Source organism: Equus caballus, chromosome 14 (assembly GCF_041296265.1).
Source record: "Equus caballus isolate H_3958 breed thoroughbred chromosome 14, TB-T2T, whole genome shotgun sequence".
Classification (NCBI taxonomy): domain Eukaryota; kingdom Metazoa; phylum Chordata; class Mammalia; order Perissodactyla; family Equidae; genus Equus; species Equus caballus.
Window position 1 is genome coordinate 24,777,337 of NC_091697.1, and position 21,164 is coordinate 24,798,500.

The window sequence follows — 21,164 nt, forward strand, 5'->3', positions numbered from 1 at the left end:
TTATATATATATATATATGTGTGTGTAAATACTTATATTTTCTTGAACCATTTGATTAAATTGCAGACAGGAAACTCTTTTGCCCATAAGTACTTTGGTATGTATTTCGTAAGAACAAGGACATTCTTTTATATAACCACAATACAATGATCAAAATCAGGAAATGAATATTGATATAATGCTAATATCTTAGTGAGATTTCACCATTCAAATTTTCACCATTGTCTTCACTCTTACGCAAAGAAAATCATCCAGGATCATGCATTGTGTTTAGTTATCTTTTTAGTCTGCTTTAATCTGAAACAGTTCTGGAGACTTTTTGTCTCTCATGACCTTGGCATTTTCAAAAGTATAGGCCAGGTATTTTGCAGAGTGTTCATTAATTTGAATTTGTCTGATGTCTCCTCATGATTATTCAGTCTGGGCAAGAATACCACAGAAGTAAGATTTATCCTTCTCAGGGCAGCATGTTAAGAGTCACAAAATGTCTGATTTTCCCAGTGGTAATGTTAATTTTGATCACTGAAGGTGCCTGTTAAGTTTCTTCACTGTAAAGTTACTGTTTTTCCCTGTGCAGATAGTAAGTATCTAATGGGAAGATTGAATTTATATAAATATTTTGTTTCTTATCAAACAGGCACTAGTTTTAGCATCCGTTGATAATTCTTGCCTGGAATAATTATTATGGTGGTTGTCAAATGGTGATTTTCTGTTAACATCATTCCTTTTATATTTATTAATTGGCGTTTTATTGTAAGAAAGAGCTCTCTCATCTTCCTCATTTATTTGCTTATGTATATTAGTATATACTCAAGGTTTTCTGTTTTATTACATGGGGTATAATCTATTACTGTTGTTACTTATTTTGATGCTCAAATTGTACCAGATTGGCCAGTGGGAGCTCCTCCACTCTGGCCTTTGTGTTCTTTTGACATATTTTCAGTGTTCTTTGTTTTCTGGCATAACACAATGTTCCAGGCTCATCTTGTATTTTACCTGTCAGCCCTGGAATCAGCCAAGAATGCCTGGTTCCTTTTATTGGAGAATGATGTTTAGAAGCCAAGATCTAGTCTCCAGGTATATTTAGTGCTATTGAAATGTCATTGCCTCTAGGTCCTCTCAGTGGAAAGAGCTAGGATACAGGATATATATATCTCCTAGGGGTTCCTAAGATGGATATGTATATATCCATATCTATATCTATCTATCTATCTATCTATCTATCACACATCTATATCTTTTTATGTATTAAAAACGAGTTCATTCTGATATCTCTAATTCCAATCTATACAGGGTTCACTCTAGCCTTACCCTGTCTGTATTTATAATTCTCTAACAGGGAAGAAAGCTGGCTCCAGTTTTCATGGTATGTTTACTTATTTACTCAATCTGAGAATACACATAAAGTAGTTCTGGAATTGCTAATTCATTTTATTGTGAAAAACAAAACTACCTAGTAGAGTTGAGTATTTGTTTACTGTTCTTTATGTCTTAAGCCTAAGGGTAAAATTACTGTCTTCTAAAGTACACAGGGTTAGGTGTACACCATTTTAATGTAGTTATGTTAATCATTTGAAATACTGTTAGATTCATTTGTTTCTATTTATATTCTATTTTTAGTCCCACCCCCTTTTCCTTGTTGACTTTGAGTATGTGAAATATTAACATAGTTCTAAAAATTAGAACTAGGCAAAAAGGAGTATTCAGAGAAGTGTTACTTATCCACATCTCCCTCTTATTCATCCTCCCATTATTTCCATTCTGTTCCCACCCACCCTTTGTAAGTAAATGATACCAGTGGTTTCTGGTTTATCCTTGTTTCCTTTTGTACAGATGAGCTGATACATGTCTGCCTGTCTTTCTTTTCTGTCAATTCTTTTCTACCTTCCTTCCTTCCTTTATTGTAGGACTTCTCTTGAATAGTGAAAAATTGCTTCTCCAGCAGGGGTATTATACCCTTCAGTATATTTTTTGGGCTTACAATACCTCATCAACCTGTATCGCCTCAGGATACATCTGTATAAATACATAGCAATTATATATAACTAGTTTTAGATGTGGCATTGGTATACAGTATCCTTACTTTATAGTTATACCATTATGCACCATGATAACTATGCTCTAAGGTGTTGAATGTCTCATAGAACTCCTTGTTTGAAGTGAGACTGGTTTCTTCTTTTGTATGTTGTGTTACGTAGTTCCAACCAGATTGTCTGAACTAAAAAGTTTTGAGTCCCCAAAGAATGGTAACTCTTTTTTTTTTTTTTTTTTTTTTTGCTGAGAAAGCTTTGCCCTGAGCTAACATCCGTTGCCAGTCCTCCTCTTCTTTTTTCTTTTCTTTTTTTTTTTTTTGCCTCAGGAAGATTAGCCCTGAGCTAACATCTGTGCCAGTCTTCCTCTATTTTGTTTGTGGTTCACCACCATGATGTGGCTGACTTGTGGTGTAAGTTCATGCCCAGGAATCGAACCCGTGAACCCAGGCCACCGAAGCAGAGCATGCTGAATTCAATCACCATGCCACAGGGTTGGTGCCTCCTTTATTTTCCCTGATTGTACAGTGAAGCAAGAGGTACTTAGAATATACTTTTTGGTGAATTGTAACCAAACTCAGTGGGTTCATCTCTTGGTGAGTGTGGAGCTGAAAAGCACAACCAAGGCTGAAGAAGGTGAAGAAAAGGTTTATTGCTTTCATCAGTAATGAAGAACACCTGGGAATTTTCCCAAATGCATGGTTTTCCAGAGCTCAGTGCCAGTGGAGACTTTATACTCAAGAGTGCAGAGGATAACGGATGTATTTGTTACAACTGTGTAACAACTTTGCTCAGTCAGGGCACATGCAGTAAGTAAGGAGGCGATTACATAATGAGTTCAAGGTACCTGCCATTATGTAACGAGTTCAAAGTAACTTTTGGACACCTGGAGCTGGAACAGTTTGCAGGGGTCTTGCTGCAACCAGGTAAGTTTCATGGTAAAATGGCAACATCTGCAAAAATGAGGACATCAACTTGTGAAAAACAGAACAGTTTAGTTTTCTCCTTGTCTGGAAAACATTTCACAGACCATGTTAGTTATTGATCAGATTCTCAGTAACCCTTTCCTTGCCTGGTTCCTGGTTGCAGAAGCCTGTTGCTATAAGCTCTCTCTCTGTGTCTCTCTTTTTAAACCATAGGAGTTTAACTCTTACCTTGTCATCGTCTTGATCTTAGGGGGAAAGCTTTCGGTGTTTCTTCATTGAATATGATAACTGTGGGTTTTTCATAAAGGCCTTTTATCATGTTGTGAAAGTTCCCTTCTATTCCTAGCTTTATGAGTATTTTTATCATGCAAGAGTGTTGGGTGTTGTTAGATGCTTTTTCTACATTCATTGAGATAATCATGTGTTCCCCCACCCCCTTTATTCTGTTAATGTGGCATATTACAGTGATTGATTTTCTTACGTTGAACCACTCTTGCGTTCCTGGGATAAATCACACCTGATCATGATGTATAATCTTTTTAATATGCTGTTGGATTCGGTTTGCTGGTGTTTTGGTGAGGATTTTTGCATCTATCTCCTTAAAGGATACTGGTGTGTAGTTTTCTTGTAGTGTCTTCGGCTTTGGTTAAGGTAACGCTGGCCTCATAGAAAGAGTTAGGAAGTGTTCCCCACTCTTCTATTTTTGGAAACTTTTGAGAGGGGTTGGTGTTAATTCTTCTTGAAATGTTTGGTAAAATTCACCAGTGAAGCCATCTTCACTGGTGTTTGGTTACTGGTTCAATCTCTTTACTTGTTATAGGTCTGTTGAGATTTTCTTACATCAGTTTTTGATAGTTGCTATGTTTCCAGGAATTTGTCCATTTCATCTAGGTCATCTAATTTGTGTGACATACAACTGTTTATTGTATTCTAGTTTTCTCTGATAATCCTTTTTGTTTCTATAGTCGGTAGTAATAGCTGCTCTTGTGTTGCTGATTTTAGTTATTTGCACCTTCTCCCATTTATTCTTAGTCTAGCTAAAGATTTGTCAATTTTGTTGATCTTTTCAAAAAACTAACTTTTTGGTTTTGTTGAATCTCTCTATTGTTCTTCTGTTCTCTTTTTTGTGTATCTCCACTCTACTCTTTATTATTACCTTCCTTCTGCTAGCTTTGGGTTTACTTTGCTCTTCTTTCTTTTAGTTCCTTGAGGTGAAAGGTTGGGTTGTTGAGATCTTTCTTCTTTTTTAATGTGGACATTTACAGTTCCGAATTTCCCTCTCAGCACTGCTTTTGCTGCATCCCATGCCTTTTTGTATGTTGTGTTTTTGTTTTAATTTGTGTCAATATATTTTCTCATTTTCCTTGTGGTTTCTTATTTGATCCATTGGTTGTTTAAGAGTATGTTGTTTAATTTTCATATATTTGTGGATTTTCCAGTTTTCCTTCAGTTACTGGTTTCTAGCTTCATTCCATTATGGTCAGAGAAGATACATTGTATGATATCAGTCTCAAGTTTATTGAGACTTGTTTTGTGGCCTAATTTATTAGTCTGTCCTGGAGAATTTCTCTGTGCAATTAAGAAAAATTTGTGTTGTACTTTTGTTGGATAGAGTGTTCTATATATGTCTGTTAGGTTTAGTTGGTTTATAGTATTGTTCAAGTCCTCTGTTTCATTATTGATATTCTGTCTAGATGTTCTGTCCATTGAAAATGGAGTATTGAAGTTTCCAACTATTATTGTAGAACTGGTTCTCCCTTCACTTCTGCCAATATTTCTTTCATGTATTCTGGGGCTCTGTTGTCAGAAACATATATTTTATGATTGCTATTTCTTCTGGATGAATTGACACATTTATTATAAAATGTCCTTCGTTGTCTGTAGTAATAAATTTTGTCTTAAGATCTATTTTATCTAATATAAATATAGCTACTCCAGCTCTCTTTTGGTTACTGCTTATGTGGTATATCTTTTCCCATACTTTTGCTTTCAACCCATATGTGTTTTTCAATGTAAAGTGTCTTTCTGTAGACAGCGTATAGTTGAATCATGGTTTTTGGTCCATTCTGCAAATTTCAGCATTTTTATTGGAATGCTTAATAATTATATTTCATGTTATTATTAAGATAGGATTTATGTCTGCCATGTGCTATTTTTTGCTATGTGTCTTATTCTTTTTTTCCTGTTTCTCCATTAGTGCTACCTTTTGTGTTAAATAGATATTTTCTAGTGTATCATTTTAATTCCCTTGTCACTTCTTTTACTATACATTTTTGAGTCTTTTTTTTTTTTTTGAGAAAGATTAGCCCTGAGCTAACTGCTGCCAATCCTCCTCTTTTTGCTGAGGAAACCTGGCCCTGAGCTAACATCCGTGCCCCTCTTCCTCTGCTTTATATGTGGGACGCCTACCACAGCATGGTGTGCCAAGCGGTGCCATGTCCACACCTGGGATCCGAACTGGTGAACCCTGGGCCACTGAAGGGGAATGTGCACACTTAACCACTGTGCCACTGGGCCGACCCCGAGTCATTTTCTTAGTGGGTTGCTCTGGGGATTATAATTAACCTCTTAATTTATAACAATCTACTTCCTATTGAACCCAACATAATTTCAATAGCTTATAAAAACTGTTATACAGCTCCAACCCCTTCTCATTCTCTGTGCTGTTACTGACATACAAATTACATCTTTATACTTTGTATGCCCATCAACACAGATTTATAATTATCGCTTTATGCAATTGTCTTTTAAATCAAGTAGGAGGAAACAAAGAGTTACAAAGAAAAGATATAGCTTTATATTGACCTTTGTAAATTTACCTATCTAATATGTAAATGTAAATTTACCTTTATTGATATTCTTTATTTCCTCAGGTAAATTCAAGTACTGTCTAGTATCCTTTTATTTTACCTTGAAGGACTACTTGTAGTATTTTTTGCAGAGCGGGTCTGCTAGCAACAAATTCTCTGTTTTTGTTTATCTAGGAATGTTTTAGTTTCTCTTTAATTTTCGAAGGATACTTTTTGCTAGATATAGAATTCTTAGTTAACACTCTTCCTTTCATTACTTTGAATATGTCATGCCACTGCCTTCTAGCCTCCCTGGCTTCTGATGAGAAGTCAGCTGTAATCTTTTGGAGGATGCCTTATATGTGGTGGGTTGCTTCTTGTTCTTTCAAGATTCTGTCTTTGGCTTTCAGCATAAGTTTAATTATGGTGTGTCTAGGTGGGATCTTTCACTTTGGTGAGCTTTTTGCATGTGTAGATTGATATTTTTTTTCATCAAATTTGAGACTTTTGGGCCATTATTTCTTCCAATATTCTTTCTACTCCTTTCTCTCCCTTCTTCTAGGACTCTCATTATGTGTATGTTGATATTCTAGTCGGTGCCCCACTGTCAGGATCTCTTGAGGCTTGTTCATTTTCCATCATATATTTTTTCTTCAATCTTCCTCAGACTAGATCATCTCAATTAACTACCTTTAAGTTCACTGATTCTTTCTTCTGCCTTCTCAAATCTGCCGTTGAGCATCTCTAGTGAACTCTTCATGTTACTGTACTTTTCAACTCCACAATTTTAAAAATAATTTCTCTTTATTGAGACTTAGTTCTCGTTCTTTTAGTTATTTATACATGGTTTCCTTTAGTTCTGTGAACACGTTTAAAATAGCTAATTTAAAATCTTTTTCTAATAAGTCTGATGTTTGAATTTTCTCAGTGATAGTTTCTTTTATTCACTTTTTTCCCTGTGAGTGGAGCATGCTTTCTTGTTTCTTTGCAAGTCTCAACTTTTGGTTGAAAACTGGATTTAAGATAATATATGGCAACCCTGGAAATTAGATTCTCCCTCTTCCGTCAGAGTTAGTTGTTGTTGTTGCTTTTTGTTTGTTTGCTGACTTTACTGAACTTATTCTGTGAAGTCTATATTCTTAGGTGTGGCCACTGAAATCGCTGCTTAGTAAGCTTAGTGGTCAGCTAATGATTAGACAGATTTCCTTAAAAGGCCAGAACGAATAAGTCTCCTGTTCTTTGCTGAGTGGCTCTGCGTTCATATTGGGGCACCCTTCACAAGTCGGGCACTTAGCTCTTACTTCCTGCTTGTGCAGAGCCTCGGTATTAGTCAGAAGTGAGAGCTTAGGACCTGTTCTGGTCTTTCCTTAACACGTGCAGTCCTGGGTATGTATGTTTGTAGCCTTTGGGATTCCCAGAAACATGTCAGAGTTTTTCTGGACATCTCATTCCCCAGCTTTGATTAACTTCGTTTGCTCCAAATGTCTCACTGCCTCATGCGTGTACAGTGTAGACAATTGCTGCTGACTGTTTTAGACAAATGTCCCCAGGAAGAGGCTCTTCACACTGGAGGAGCTCTAAGTCAGGCCAAATAAAGACACGCCTTGTGAGCAGTGTTTTCCAGAGAACTTCCAGATGGAACAAGTAATTATAGTTCTCTGAAAATGGGGCTTTATTGAGCTCCAACCTTGTTCTGGTAGGTCCTGTGGCTGCTGGGTTTGTCACTTTCACTGATTTTCAAGGCTACCCAGGAGCTGGGGAGAGGGGAGATGGGTCTAAGACATGTTAAAACACTGCAATACTAGTTGTTTTTACCAAAATACAGCTGTTTTTCTTGAATAAGAAAGAATAAATGCTCCTTGGATTGTTACAAGTCTTTGGTTAATTTTCAGAGTACTGAAGATGTTTATTATGACAGTTTTTGCCAATGTTCTTACTGCATTTGTGGAGGAGAAGATTTCTGGAAGTCCTTAGTCTGCCTTTCCTGATGATGTCACTCAATTATTTTTAAGGAGATTTGAATAATAATTTTAGATGTCTCCTATACTTATCCATGTAGTTAATCATTTCTGATACTCCCCATTCCTTTGTTTATATTCAGATTTTCATCTCATTTTCTTTCTGCTCAAAGGACTTTAATATTTTCTGTGGTGTAGGCATGCAGGTGATGAATTCTTTCAGCTTTTCTATGGCTATCAAAGTCTTTATTTCATCTTTGCATATATGTTTATGAGGCATATTTGTCCATAGTTTTCTTATGTTTGGCTTGTTTTGTTATTGGTGTAGTTGTGGCTTTATAAATGAATTGGGGAGTGTTCCTTTCTCTTGTTTCTGAAAGTGACTGAATAGTATCATTATTTCCTTATATGTTGACAGAATTCAATAGTGAAACCATCTGGGCCTAGAGTTTTCTTTGTTAGGAAGTTTTTAAAGACAAATTCAATATCTTTACAATATACAGAGCTAGTCAAGGTATCCTTTTCCTAAGTGAATATTTCTTTATTATGCCTTTACTGTCTGCTTGGTCTCTTTCATTCCTGATATTGTTAAGTTTTGTCTTTTTTTCCCTTCCTCATTCTGGCTAGAGGTTTATCAATTAATTGATATTTTTAAAAAATCAGCTTTTGCTTTTTCTCTCTTTTTCTGTTTATAGTTTCTCTGGTTTCTACTTTTAATTATTCTCTTTCTTAAGCTTACTTTGGGTATAATTTGTTCTTTTAGAATCTTAAGGTGGAAGCCTACATTATTGATTTGAGACTTTTCTAATGGAAGCATTTTAATGCTATAAATTTTTGTCTATAGGCAGTGCTCTTTAGCAGCATCCTAAAATTCTTATATATTGGATTTTTGTTTTCATTCCATTTGATGTATTTTCTAGTTTCTCTTTGACCCATGACTTATTTAGATATGTATTGTTTAATTTCTAATTATTTGGGAATTGTTTGGGTATCTTTATGTTATTGATGTCTTTTTCTTTTTTTTTTAAAGATTTTATTTTTCCTTTTTCTCCCCAAAACCTCCCAGTACATAGCTGTATATTTTTAGTTGTGGGTCCTTCTGGTTGTGCTATGTGGGACGCTGCCTCAACATGGCCTGATGAGTGGTGCCATGTCTGCACCCAGGATCCAAACCAGGGAAACCCTGGGCTGCCGAAGCGGCATGCGCGAACTTAATCACTTGGCCATGGGGCCAGCCTCTATGTTATTGATTTCTAATTTAATTTCATTATGGTTATAGTACATACTTTGTATGATTTCTGTTCTTTTAAGGTTTTATAGTCTAGCTTGGTGAATGGTCTATATATGCTTGATAAGAGTATATAGTCTCTTATTCTTGGGTTGAATGTCCTATCAATGTCATTTACGTCAAGTTGGTTGATATTGTTCAGGTCTTCTGTATTCTTGCTGATTTTCTGTCTCGTTGATCTATCAGTTACTGATAGAGGAATGTTGAGGTAGTGGATGGTCTATTTCTCCTTTAATTAAGTCAGTTTTTGCTTCATGTACTTTGAAACCCTATTGTTAGGTGCATACACATTTATGATTGCTATATCTTTTTGAATTGATTCTTTTATCATTATTTAGCATTCTTTTTAAATATTGTTGGTGTTTTATTAACTCTTTGTTCCTAATAAGCTCTAGCCCATAGATGATGATTTAAGTAATAACTGTGTTAGATGCTTTCGTTTTGACCCTTTGAGTTTGCCAGTTCTCCCTTCAGTTGTTTTTAAATTGCATATGGTTCCAGCTAGCTTCTGTGCTTAAGGATAGGGACCGGAATTTGGACATGGGAACATATAAGGTGATTAGACATATGCCTAAACGGCCTTCTTAGATAGAACTCTGAAACTGGGAGTTTGAGTGAGTAGCAAGGATTCAGCTTCTGAATTATATGCTTGGTATCTTGAGTTATATAGTTCGTCGACCCTTTATTACAATCAAGTGGGGGAACTTTAACAATTGTGAAAACATAATGGTGAGTATCCAAAAGTAGTGTGATATCAGGATCAGAACTATAGTATCTTAAATATTGTGTTCATGTCTTACTGCTTTTCAGAATTTGGGTTTCCCCCCCAAATTTTATTGTGAAAATATTCAAACGTGAAAAAATAGTACACTGAACACTCATGTACTTCCCGTGTAAGTTTAGTAGTTGTTAACATTTTGCTCTATTCACATTTTTCTCTCTTTTGTATGTGTGTCTATATGTTTGTATATAGACATGTACACTCCCCCTTTTAACAGCTGAACTGTTTGAAAGTTAAAGACATCAGATTACTTTGCTCCTGAAAATTTCAGTATGCCTCTCCTTTTGAATAAGACTGTTTTCCTACATCACTACAGTACCGTTATTATACCTAAGAGAATTAAAAATAATTTCTTGCTATCATTTATTATCTAGTTTTATTCAGATTTATCCTGTTGTCCCAAAATGTCTTTTATAACTTTTTTTCATGTCAGATTCCAATCAAAGTTAATGTTTTATCTCATTTGGTGTAGACCAGAGGTTCTTAACTGGGGACAGTTTTGCCTTCCAGAAGATATTTGGTAATGTCTCAAGAGGTTTAAACTTTTTCCTTTTCCTTTGTATTTCCTATAAACAAGAAGTTAGATTTACAAGGTTAGTTAGATTCGAGTTAAACACTTTGGATAAGAATGCCTTATCTTTGTTTTGTATACTCCATTTTGCAGCACATCGGGAAGTTGAGTTTGGTTATTTGGGTAAGGTAATGAATGTCAGACATCTACACTAATTTCTCCTTGGCACTTACCAATGTATGGGGTGATGTTGTGACACCTTGCGTATTCTGTTACCCATGATGCTTTAGTGTATCTGTTGACTATCATTACCTGAATCAGTTACGAGATGTAAAAGAGCGATTCTTCTAAATATGTCGTTTTTTTCTTCCTTTACTACTGGCATTCTTCAGTAAGGGAGAGCCTTTCTTCTCTCACCTCCCCGTTTTATAGTAGTAGGGATTAATGAGTTTTTACTTGTCAGTATAGTACAATCAATTCCAGTCACTATTTTTGATGTTCCAAAATTGATGCAGATGTTATCTCCTTCAAACTGTTTCTTTTGAGGTGATCTCATTAGTCTTTTGAAGACTTTCTTGCTCTCTTGGCACCCAAATATCCCAGGCTTGCTTTTAATTTTCCCAGGCCTAGTTGTGGAACTAGTCATTTCTCCAAGTAACTGTAGCACCTTTCAGTGGAAGATGGTATTTAGAACTAAGATGTGGGAGCTAGGTGTATGCTCATTGTTACTGGATTGTCCTTATTTCTAAGCCCTTTTAGTCAACAGAGCTATATAATACTTTTCATCTTTAAATCATGAGTGCATACTGTTATTTCCAATTCAAAATTAACCTGTTTTTTCCCTGTCTTTTTATTTTTTATTTTATGTTACTTTTATTTTCTGGTGAGGAAGATTGGCCTGTGCTAACATCTGTTACCAGTTTTCTTCTTTTTGCTTGACCAACATTGTCGCTGAGCTAACGCCTTCCTCTGTTTGTATGTGGGATGCCGCCTCAGGATGGCTGGATGAGCAGCGTGTAGGTCTGTACCTGGGATCTGAACCTGCAAACCCCGGGCCACTGAAGCAGAGTGTGTTAACCACCACGCCACAGGACTGGCCCTGCTTTCGTTTTATTTTATGTTTTATATTTGTTTTTCTTTTCTCTCTCATTAAAAATCTTGGTTCTTGTTGATATATAGTTCCTTATTTGCTTTATCCTACAGTAAATAGCACATGCTTCTGAATTTTAATAATTAATATTCTACATGAATTCTTAGTATTTTAACCTGCTGAGTCAAATTTAAGATGTCTTTTTAGTTTGTTTTTGTGTTCCTTAGAATTTATCCCAGTAAAGATGTATAGTCAGAGATCATATGCAAAACTAACTTGGGGCCAGCCCAGTGGCGTAGCGGTTGAGTGCACGCGCTCTGCTTCAGCAGCCCGAGGTTTGCAGGTTCGGATCCCAGATGTAGACCTACACGCTGTTCATCAAGCCATGCTGTGGCGGTGTCCCACATACAAAATAGAGGAAGATTGGCCCAGGTATTAGCTCACGGCCAGTCTTCCTCTCTCTCTCTCACACACACACACAAAATTGAAATAATTATTTTCTTTGTATGGTTATGTTAACATGATATGCAGTTAGGTTCATTTATTTCTGTGTTTAGTTTTAGAGTTTGCTTTTTTGTTTTTTGGTTTGATTTTATTTTGAATATGTAAAGCATTTATGATTTTTCAGAAGTCAATCTATATAAAAAACTGTGCTCAGAAATCTTGCTCCCGTCTCTGTCCCTTCTACCTCAATAGCCCTTGTCAATAATGATTTTCATTAGTTTCTCATTTATGTTTCTAGTACCTGTGCTTTTGTTTTTGCTTTTTAAATAACCAAATATATGTACACATATTCTTGTTTACCCTATTTCCTTAAACAGAAGGTGCCACTATATATGCACTGATCTGTATCTTGCTTGTATTTTGCTTCATATCCTGGAACTCCCTCCATTTGGGTCCACAGGGCTTCTCCTCGTTCTTTGTAGTTGCGTTGTACATCATTGTATGAATGGACCATAGTACATCACTAAATTGTGTCTAATACAGATAAGCCTGCAGGAAATAAACTTTTGTATTTCATATTTATGGAAGTGTCTTGAAAGTGGAATCTTAAGATTCCAGAGGAAATCATTTCCACGTAGTTTTCACTTGCCATTCTTTTATGAGTGTGGCTGGAAATTTTTCATACGTCATTTACCTTTTGTTCTCTGAACTTTATGTTCACATCTATTGCCCATTTTTCTGTCAGAGTTTTTGCTTTTTTTCTTTTCCATTTTTAAGAGTTCTTTGTATGAGGGAGATCAGCCCCTTGTGATAAAAAGTTGTGAACGTTTTCTCCAGTCTTGTTATTTGTATTTTGACTCCCCCTGTCCCCATACAAAAATTTATTTGTATAAGATTAAATTTAGCAATCTTTTCTTATTGCTTCTGGAAAAGCATTCACTGTTCCTAGGTTATGGAGAAATTTATCTATATTTTCTTCTAGTACTTGTTTTGTTCTAGTTTTTACCTTTTGACCTTTGATTAATGTGGAATGTATTCTGGTGTATGGTTTAAAGTATTGACCCAATTTTATCTTTTTCCAAATGGCTGTCTGGTTCCAACCCAGTTTATTAAAATGCCCATTTCCTTCCAGTGGCTTAAGGTAAGACCTTTATCATAGACTAAATATCCATGTTTATATAGATTTTTTTTCCAAACTTCATTCTGTTTCATTGATCTAAGTATTCAAGAGCCTTACACTCTTTTTATTGTAGTGGCTTTGTAATGTTTTAATATGTGTGGGGCCAGCTCCCTTGTTGTGCTTCTTTCTCAGGATTCTCTTAGCTGTTCTTGCTTGTTTGTTTTTCTGTATGTATTTTAGAATCAACTCATCCAGCTTCAGAAAAAGTTTTTTAAAAATTATTTTCATTGGAGTCATGTAAAGTGTAGATATTAGCTTAAGAAGAATTGACATCCTTCTAATGTTAAAGTCCAAGTACAAGAGATTTCTTCATTTTGTTCAAGTCTACTTTTCCGTGTCTCAGGAGTTTAACATTTTTTCCTGATATAGGTGTCCCATTCCAAGTATTTTATCTTTTCTGTTGCTATTATAAATGGGACCTTTTCTTCCATTATGTCTTAAACCTGGGTATTTTATGTATATAAGAAGGCTTACATTTTATATCCTGCTACCATAGGGACTTCTCTTATTTAATTTTAGCACTGATTTTCTTGTATTTTCCACTCATACTATCATATTGTCGGCAATTAGAGATGTCTTTACTTCTTCCTTTCTGGTTCTTACACTTCTAGTTGTTTTGCTCTGTCTGGTTATGCTGGCTAACACTTTCAATACAGTGTTAAATAGTGGGGGAGGTAGCGGGCATCCGTGACTTGTGCATGCATCTCCTACCCCGAACTACCCGTAAATTAAGAGAAGAGGAGGTCCCAGCACTCCAAAGAGTGTAACCCTGGATGAAGCCATTCCCCTCCCAGTGGAAGGAACCATCTGAGAGTTTAATGTATTACTTAAAAGGTAACAGTGGGCTGGTGTTAGGTGACCATATTCTTAGTCTCAATTTTATATAATGGTACCCTTGTTAGTAAAGTTATTTTGTGTGTATTTGTAGGATGTAATTGTATGCTTTTGTAACATTTTAAATAAGACTCACCCACGAAGAAGAGTCCTTGAACATACTGTGTTGCAGATAGGTCTTCCTGTTGCCTGTTTGTATGCCCAGGCCACTGGTAAGTGGACTTATACTCTGAGAAACAGGCTCGGAAGTCATCATGAGGTCATGATGTTGATTTTTTCCCTCAATAAAGCTAGCTCAAACAACAGTAGAAATTGTATAGTTAATGGCTTTAAAATTATGCTTTAATTGCTTGATTTTTATAAATTTTAGCATAGAAGCATAGTCAAAGTACTCATTTCAATTTATTATAAAATAGTAGCATTAAAATGATGTATCTAACTTAGATAAGTATGCATACGTGTGATCTTTAGTGCCTAAACTGTTGTAGATGCTGAGCATTTGTATGTTGAAACTGACCAGAAAACTGCATTACTTCCTCGCTTATTATAGGATTCCTCCTTGGTGAGCATGGGTGTCTCCAAAGAGATGTGTTAGATGTAGATTGGATGGGGTTGGGGAGCTGGTACTGCTCGGTTAGCTTTTTATTTGTCCAATCAGAGACATTCCCTTCGTCGTGACGAAGCCTGTAAAAGATGAATGAGTGCTACTAGAAAAACAACTAAACACGTGCTTCATTTTGAGTGAAGCTTTGTAGTTGGTTTGATATGCAAAAGAAAACACAGTTCCCAGCCCAGGTAAGCCACAGAGTGCCGTAAGGGAAAGAGAGCCCTGGACTTTGAATCTAGTCATCTGAGTTCTAGTCCTGGCTCTTTCTGATCTTGACTAAGTCATTTATCCTCCTGAGGTCTTACTTTGCTTTCTGTCAAACGCTAAGGTTGACTTGTACCATCTAAGGTCTCTTCCACCTCTAAATTCTCAGGCAGTAGAAAAGATATAGGTATGGTATTGACTGTTGGCATGTTAATGCTCTTATGTTAGGCATTTTAATCCCCATATCGCTATTTTTATTTTGGCAGTTAGTTGCTTTAGGTAAAGAGAATATATATATATCTATATATTATGTATGTGTGTGTGTATGTGTATATATAGTGCATTCTAAATTTACCTGAGAATAAAATATTTTACAAGCATCCTTTTAGGCTAGCACAATCTGTTATGGAAGAGTTCTGTAGGATCTATTCTTAACTCTTGGAGTGACAGAAAAATTTCGCTTTCATTCTCATGATCTTAAGAATCTAATCAATCTAATTAATATAAGGCATTATCCCAGTCCTGTTCCTTGCTGCTTTAAAGTTTTCAGAATTCTTTGAAACAATATTTTGTCTTTTGATGGTGATCTCTAAATATTCAGGTTTTTTCCCCTCAGGCTGTTGTGTTAAGGAAACTGATGCTTCCAGTTTTCAGTCTGTTAAAGCTGTTGTTACTTGAGTCGTGTCTATGCGTTATGGCCTCTTCTCTTTTCATTTGGATAGCCCTATTATTAAATCAGGAAAACAACTATAAACATACTTCATTTTGGAGATCACTGTTTTTATCAATAAAATGTCAAAATGAGATTTTGGAAAATGCATTCAATTGTGGAGTAAAAATATTTAAGACTGTGTTGTTATTTAGACCTGAGAAGCAAAGCTTTCTTGAGTTTTCTGCATGTTACATCTATTTATTTGTCACAGAATGGGAAGACGTGTTGAAAGGTTACAAGGAAAGATAAGGAGTAGATAAATGAGATTAAGAGGCTTCTGAGAAGAAGGTGAGTTTTGGGCCAAGTTTTGAAAGTTAGTAAATGTGGGTTGATAGGAAGAAAAGAGTATTTTGTGAAATAGATTGGTTTTTTATGTTAGTTTTTTTTAATTAATCTCTTTTTTCTTCTATGTTAAACCATGGAATAAAACTAAGTATATTGATTGCTTGCAATTTTTAGATTTAGAAACTGAAATTAGGGTAATAAGATCTATTTCCTGTCTTTAAATTCATTGTGAGAGCATAGGACTTAGTCCTAGATATATGAATGATACTGAGCATCTCTCTTGATATCACGAGTCAAAAGGTGTGTGAAACAGACAAATCTGAAAGTTTCAGAGCATAAAGTATAATCTAATTGAGTATACATATTTTACATTTATTTCTTCATAATTGAAAATGGTTGACTTGGTGCAAACATAGCTACTTAACTGCTAGGCTGGTTTCTGTGTCCAAGTGTTTTCAGAAATACAGGTTTGTGATATGAGCTGAAATCAAAACGCAAGATTTGGTGAGCAGATTCCTAGAAGATGTGCTCAAATAAATGTACAGGAAGTACATGACATGGAGCAGGTCTTTCTAAAGTTAAGGAAGGTACTTTGTGCTAAATTTGCGGAATGTCAGGTTCTGTTGAGAAATTATGAAAAAAGACTTAACCTGTATATTTTTGAAAAAATGTTTAAAGATTCTTGATTTCATATAGTACTTCCAAATTAATTTTTACTTAACACTTATTTGTAGTTTTATTATGTATCAGTTATTATTGTAAGTGCTGTACAGGTATTAACTTATAAATCCCCATAACGACCGTAAATATTTTCGTGTTTTCACAAGAGCATAGTTTAAATGCTTTTGCTAAGTGTCCGTTTTTTTTCCAGTTAGTTCATTTAACAAAGGTAAGTTAGGCAATAACTGCATTTAGTTTAACATGAAACTTTTAACCTCATGTTTTGTAGTGAAAATTCTGCACTGCTTAGTGGTTTCACTAAAATATTTTATGTTGCAAAGATTTAAGTATTTTAATAATGGACATTTGATAGGCAGATAGTCTGTATTACATATGTTTGTGATATAGGGAGAAGTAGAGACATAGATAAAAAAGTAAGCTTACTTCGTGTCACGAGCATTTATTTTGTCATACTTTTTGCACAAAGTAATTACTTTGGAACTTTTGACAGCACATGGATTTGAAAATGGATTTGGAATGATGATTATCCTTAAGCAGCATAATTCATCATCTCTCCTTTTTATGACACTTTGTTCCTATGCCTTCTACAGAGGGAGGGAGGTGAAATAAAGCTACGTCTTATTTGTAAGGAAGGTGCTTTTACCTTTTCCAAAGTATTTTCTATGTTTATTATGAGATTGTTTTTCTGTTGAGTTCCTATTTCAAGGCTTCTTCAATTTCTTTGGTTTAAGTACTGAGATTGTGGAGGTTTTGTTGTTTTTGCCTTTTCTTCGTGATTTTCTCACATGACAGAATTATACAGTGGTACATTTAATACATATGATGCTAGACAGTTCTCTGGAACTACTCAAGTAGACTCAAAACTTTATTCAAAGAGACATCTAGCTATCGTGTCCTGCCTTCCACTCCCTGCTCAGTACACTAATCCTGAGTATCGTCCCTAAACTGTTTCAGACTCATCTAAAGGTTAATGTAGCAGAAAATAAAATCTACCTTTCATTTTACCTTGTTGGTGGAATCAGTAGGGGGTGAATTGTGATTATTTGATGTGTTCTGAATACTTTTTGGAGAATAATGTTTTATCTGAATTTATGTGTGTTATTTGGAAGATGCAGGGAAAAGTCATTAGCATAGATTATATTTCTCATATTTGAATTAAACCTGATATCCAGATCTATAAGGTGACCCTTGGTAGACACGCAGTAAAGACTTGTTAAATAAGGAGACATGGGTTCTATTTCCAGCTCTCTTACTAAATAGACAGTTTTCCTACTGTGCTGTACACACTCTCTTAGAACTCAGCTGGTTTGCATTTCACTAGAACAAGTTAGAGAGCCAAAAAGTACAATGAGTCAAAATACTGAGTGTTCTCAGAGACAAACAGCTAGCAGTGGCATCCTGTGCCCTCTGAAGGTGAGAGGATGAGCCCTGGTGTGTGCTGCCTTGAGGTAAAGTAGCCAGATTGGGTGAAGAGAGCAGGGTTTACGCTAACTGGGAAAAAATATTTGCAAGTCATACATCCGACAAAGGGTTAATGTCCATAATATATAAAGAACTCACACAACTCAACAACAAAAAATCAAACAACCCGATCAGAAAATGGGCGGGAGACATGAACAGACATTTCTCCAAAGAAGATATACGGATGGCCAATAGGCACATGAAAAGATGTTCATCATCGCTGATCATCAGGGAAATGCAAATCAAAACTACACTAAGATATCACCTTACACCCATTAAAATGACAAAAATAACCAAAACAAATAGTAACAAATGTTGGAGAGGTTGTGGAGAAAAAGGAACCCTCGTACACTGCTGGTGGGAATGCAAACTGGTACAGCCACTATGGAAAACACTATGGAGATTCCTCAAAAAATTAAAAATAGAACTACCATACGATCCAGCTATCCCACTATGGGTATCTATCGAAAGAGCTTGAAATCAGAAATTCCAAAAGTCCCATGCACCCCAATGTTCATTGGAGCATTATTTACAATAGCCAAGACATGGAAGCAACCTAAGTGCCCATCAACTGCTGATTGGATAAAGAAGGTGTGGTATATATGTACAATGGAATGCTACTCAGCCATAAAAAAGGACAAAATCGTCCCATTTGCAACAACATGGATGGACCTTGAGAGAATTATGTTAAGTGAAGTAAGCCAGATAGACAAGGACAATCTCTGTATGACTCCACTCATAGGAGGAATTTAAAAATGCAGACAAGGAGAACAGATTAGTGGCTACCAGGGAAAAGGTGGGGTGGGGATGGGCACAAAGGGTGAAGGGGTGCACCTACAACACGACTGACAGACAATAATGTACAACTGAAATTTCACAAGATTGTAACCTATCATTAACTCAATAAAAATTAAATAAAAAAGCAGGGTTTAAGCTAAGTGTAGAACCACATATACTTTGCAGCATTAGTTGGTCCTGCCAACTGGGAACGTGGCCTGCTATAGGATGTAAGAGATTGCCCAGGGGCTTGAGTCATTTTTTTAAATTTCTGTTGTGAATAGCCCAAATTTCATTTGGCCCTGGGCCCGTGAGGGAGTGGTTAATTTCGTGGATTCTTTAGAACCATTTTGAGAGTAATTTCTTTTATATTAGTATTCTTCCTTCAATTAAATATAGAACATTGAATTTTGACACACACCTTCTCCTTCCTACCTGCTCTGTCATTTATTTCCCACCCACTCCTAACCCATCACTCCATCGAACTTCAGTTTTCTTTTTACCTATTCTTCCATCTATCAAACTGTTTCTTATCTGTGGCTCCGTATGTCAGCATGAGATCAGTGATCATATGCCAGGTAAGTATCTGGGTGCAAAGAACTGCATCAGACTTGTTGGAGCACTCCTGCCATGTAACATTCTCTAAGGAGCTCTGCTGCCGCTTAGGGCAGACAGGAGTGGACTCTTGCCCTCTCTTTTCTTCCTTGCTTGCAGTGAAACTACAGTAGTATGTTGTGCTGCCTCTGCTCCTTGTGGTCGGGAGCTTCTCCCTTGGCCCAGTATCAAGAGTCCCTTGTTCCAATCCTAGCTCCTCCGAAGAGTGCAGCACTGACGCTGTTCCGCTCCCTCACTGCTTTCTAAATGAGCTCCTGTTTGAGTTTCAGAGACAGGCATTCACGGTTCCTTGACTGAAGTCCAGGGGGGATGCTAGAGGAGGCATTGCTGTGATCAGGTCTCCTCGTGGAGCTGGTGGTTTAGCTGTGCTTCCTCTGATCACCGCAAAGCAGTGTTTTCCGTCGTTGGGATTTCTTAGCTCCTGCTTGCTGGCTTCGTATGTCTAAGGTTCTGAGATTGAAGCTACTGTTGCCATTTGGTTTTTCCTAGTATCTCACCTCTCTCTTATGGCATCCCTTGACTCTTACAATCCGGCCGCTATTGTCTGATGAAACACTTATTACTGTTTTTCTAGGTAATTTTTTAAATCATCGTTTGGAGAAGGCAGATAGTGTGTGGACAAGAGTTACTAACTTCACTGGAAGTTTTGGGTGGAGCCATCTAATGTCTGCCTTTGCTCTTGTACTTCTAAAATAGGTTAGGGGAATTTCAGAATGCAAGAATTAGCTAGTAGGCCAACTTGTAGCTATAATTTTGATGAAAGAATCAAAGAGGAATGACCAGGTAACTTTTAATACATCTTGTGTAAATTTTGGTTTTGATGTCAGCCTTTTATTTTTCTTCTCAGTTGCTTTAGGTCGTAACCAGCCTTTGAAAAAGGAGAAACCCAAATGGAAAAGCGATTATCCGATGACAGATGGACAACTGCGCAGCAAGAGGGACGAATTTTGGGATACTGCCCCAGCTTTTGAAGGCCGTAAAGAGATTTGGGATGCTTTGAAGGCTGCAGCACATGCTTTTGAGAGCAATGATCATGAACTCGCACAAGCAATCATTGATGGTGCAAACATAACATTACCACATGGTAGGTTTGGTGGTCCTCAAGGACAAAGGGGACCACCATCAGCTCATTCCTCATAGCAAGAAACCAAACGGGAAGTGTTCATTGTCTTACTGTGCATTATTCTAACTTTTTTTTTAATGTAGCAAAGAGGAGCATTCCTCTTCATTGTATATTTTTCAGCTGGAGATGGGTTTACTTTGTGTAAACCTATGTTTACTATATTTATATATATTTTACTATTTTTAGTCTCAAGAAAGAGAATGCTTGATAACCTGTATTTTCTAATTTCCATTAACTGAGTTCTCCATCAAGGTCCCTTCCCCCAACCCACCCCAACTCTTTCCCTTCTAGAGCTTCTCCATTACTGGTCTCCTACCAGCACTAGAAAAGTAGTCTCAAATTTAGATCTCAAGCTATAGAGCCTCAGTGGATGGGTGCTCCTTAGTCATTATACTTTCTCATCAAGCCTGTTTTTAGTATAATGAGCAAAACTTAAACTTAGAAGTGAGTCTCACAGGTTCTTAAGGACAGTTTTCTGTGATTGTAGCCCTGAGCATTATTAGAAATGACTCTCCTTTCTTAGAAATGTGACTCTGAGGACCACCAAAAGCTTTGAATGTTTCCAGGGACACGTATGTGCTGGACCTGTCTACATCCTCTTGCTTGATCTCCTTGGTTAGATAGAAACACATAAAAAATTTTCAGGCTATTCTGAGATTTAGGTGTTAATTTTGTATTCTTTGTTCTTTAGATTATAGTATTTATAAATTTTTTGCTTCAATTTTCCAAGTTAGTATTTTCCTAAGTTGTCTCTTAAGCTCCATATAGAATCACCTGTATTCCTTTGCATTGTTTTCTCATTATTAGGCCTTCATTGTTTCTTTGACAATATCTTCCTTTAATTGTTTACAATTTCAGAGGAACAATG

General features: G+C 36.3%; 1 protein-coding gene across 1 annotated transcript in view; it reads left to right on the forward strand.

Moving 5' to 3' along the window:
* UBTD2 (ubiquitin domain containing 2) overlaps positions 1 to 21,164 on the forward strand; it is a 56,922-nt gene that overhangs the window by 21,639 nt on the left and 14,119 nt on the right. Inside the window, exon 2 of the mRNA XM_023617240.2 lies at positions 20,021 to 20,257. Within this exon, the coding sequence (XP_023473008.1) occupies positions 20,021 to 20,257 (237 nt within the window). The remainder of the gene's footprint in view (positions 1 to 20,020; positions 20,258 to 21,164) is intronic.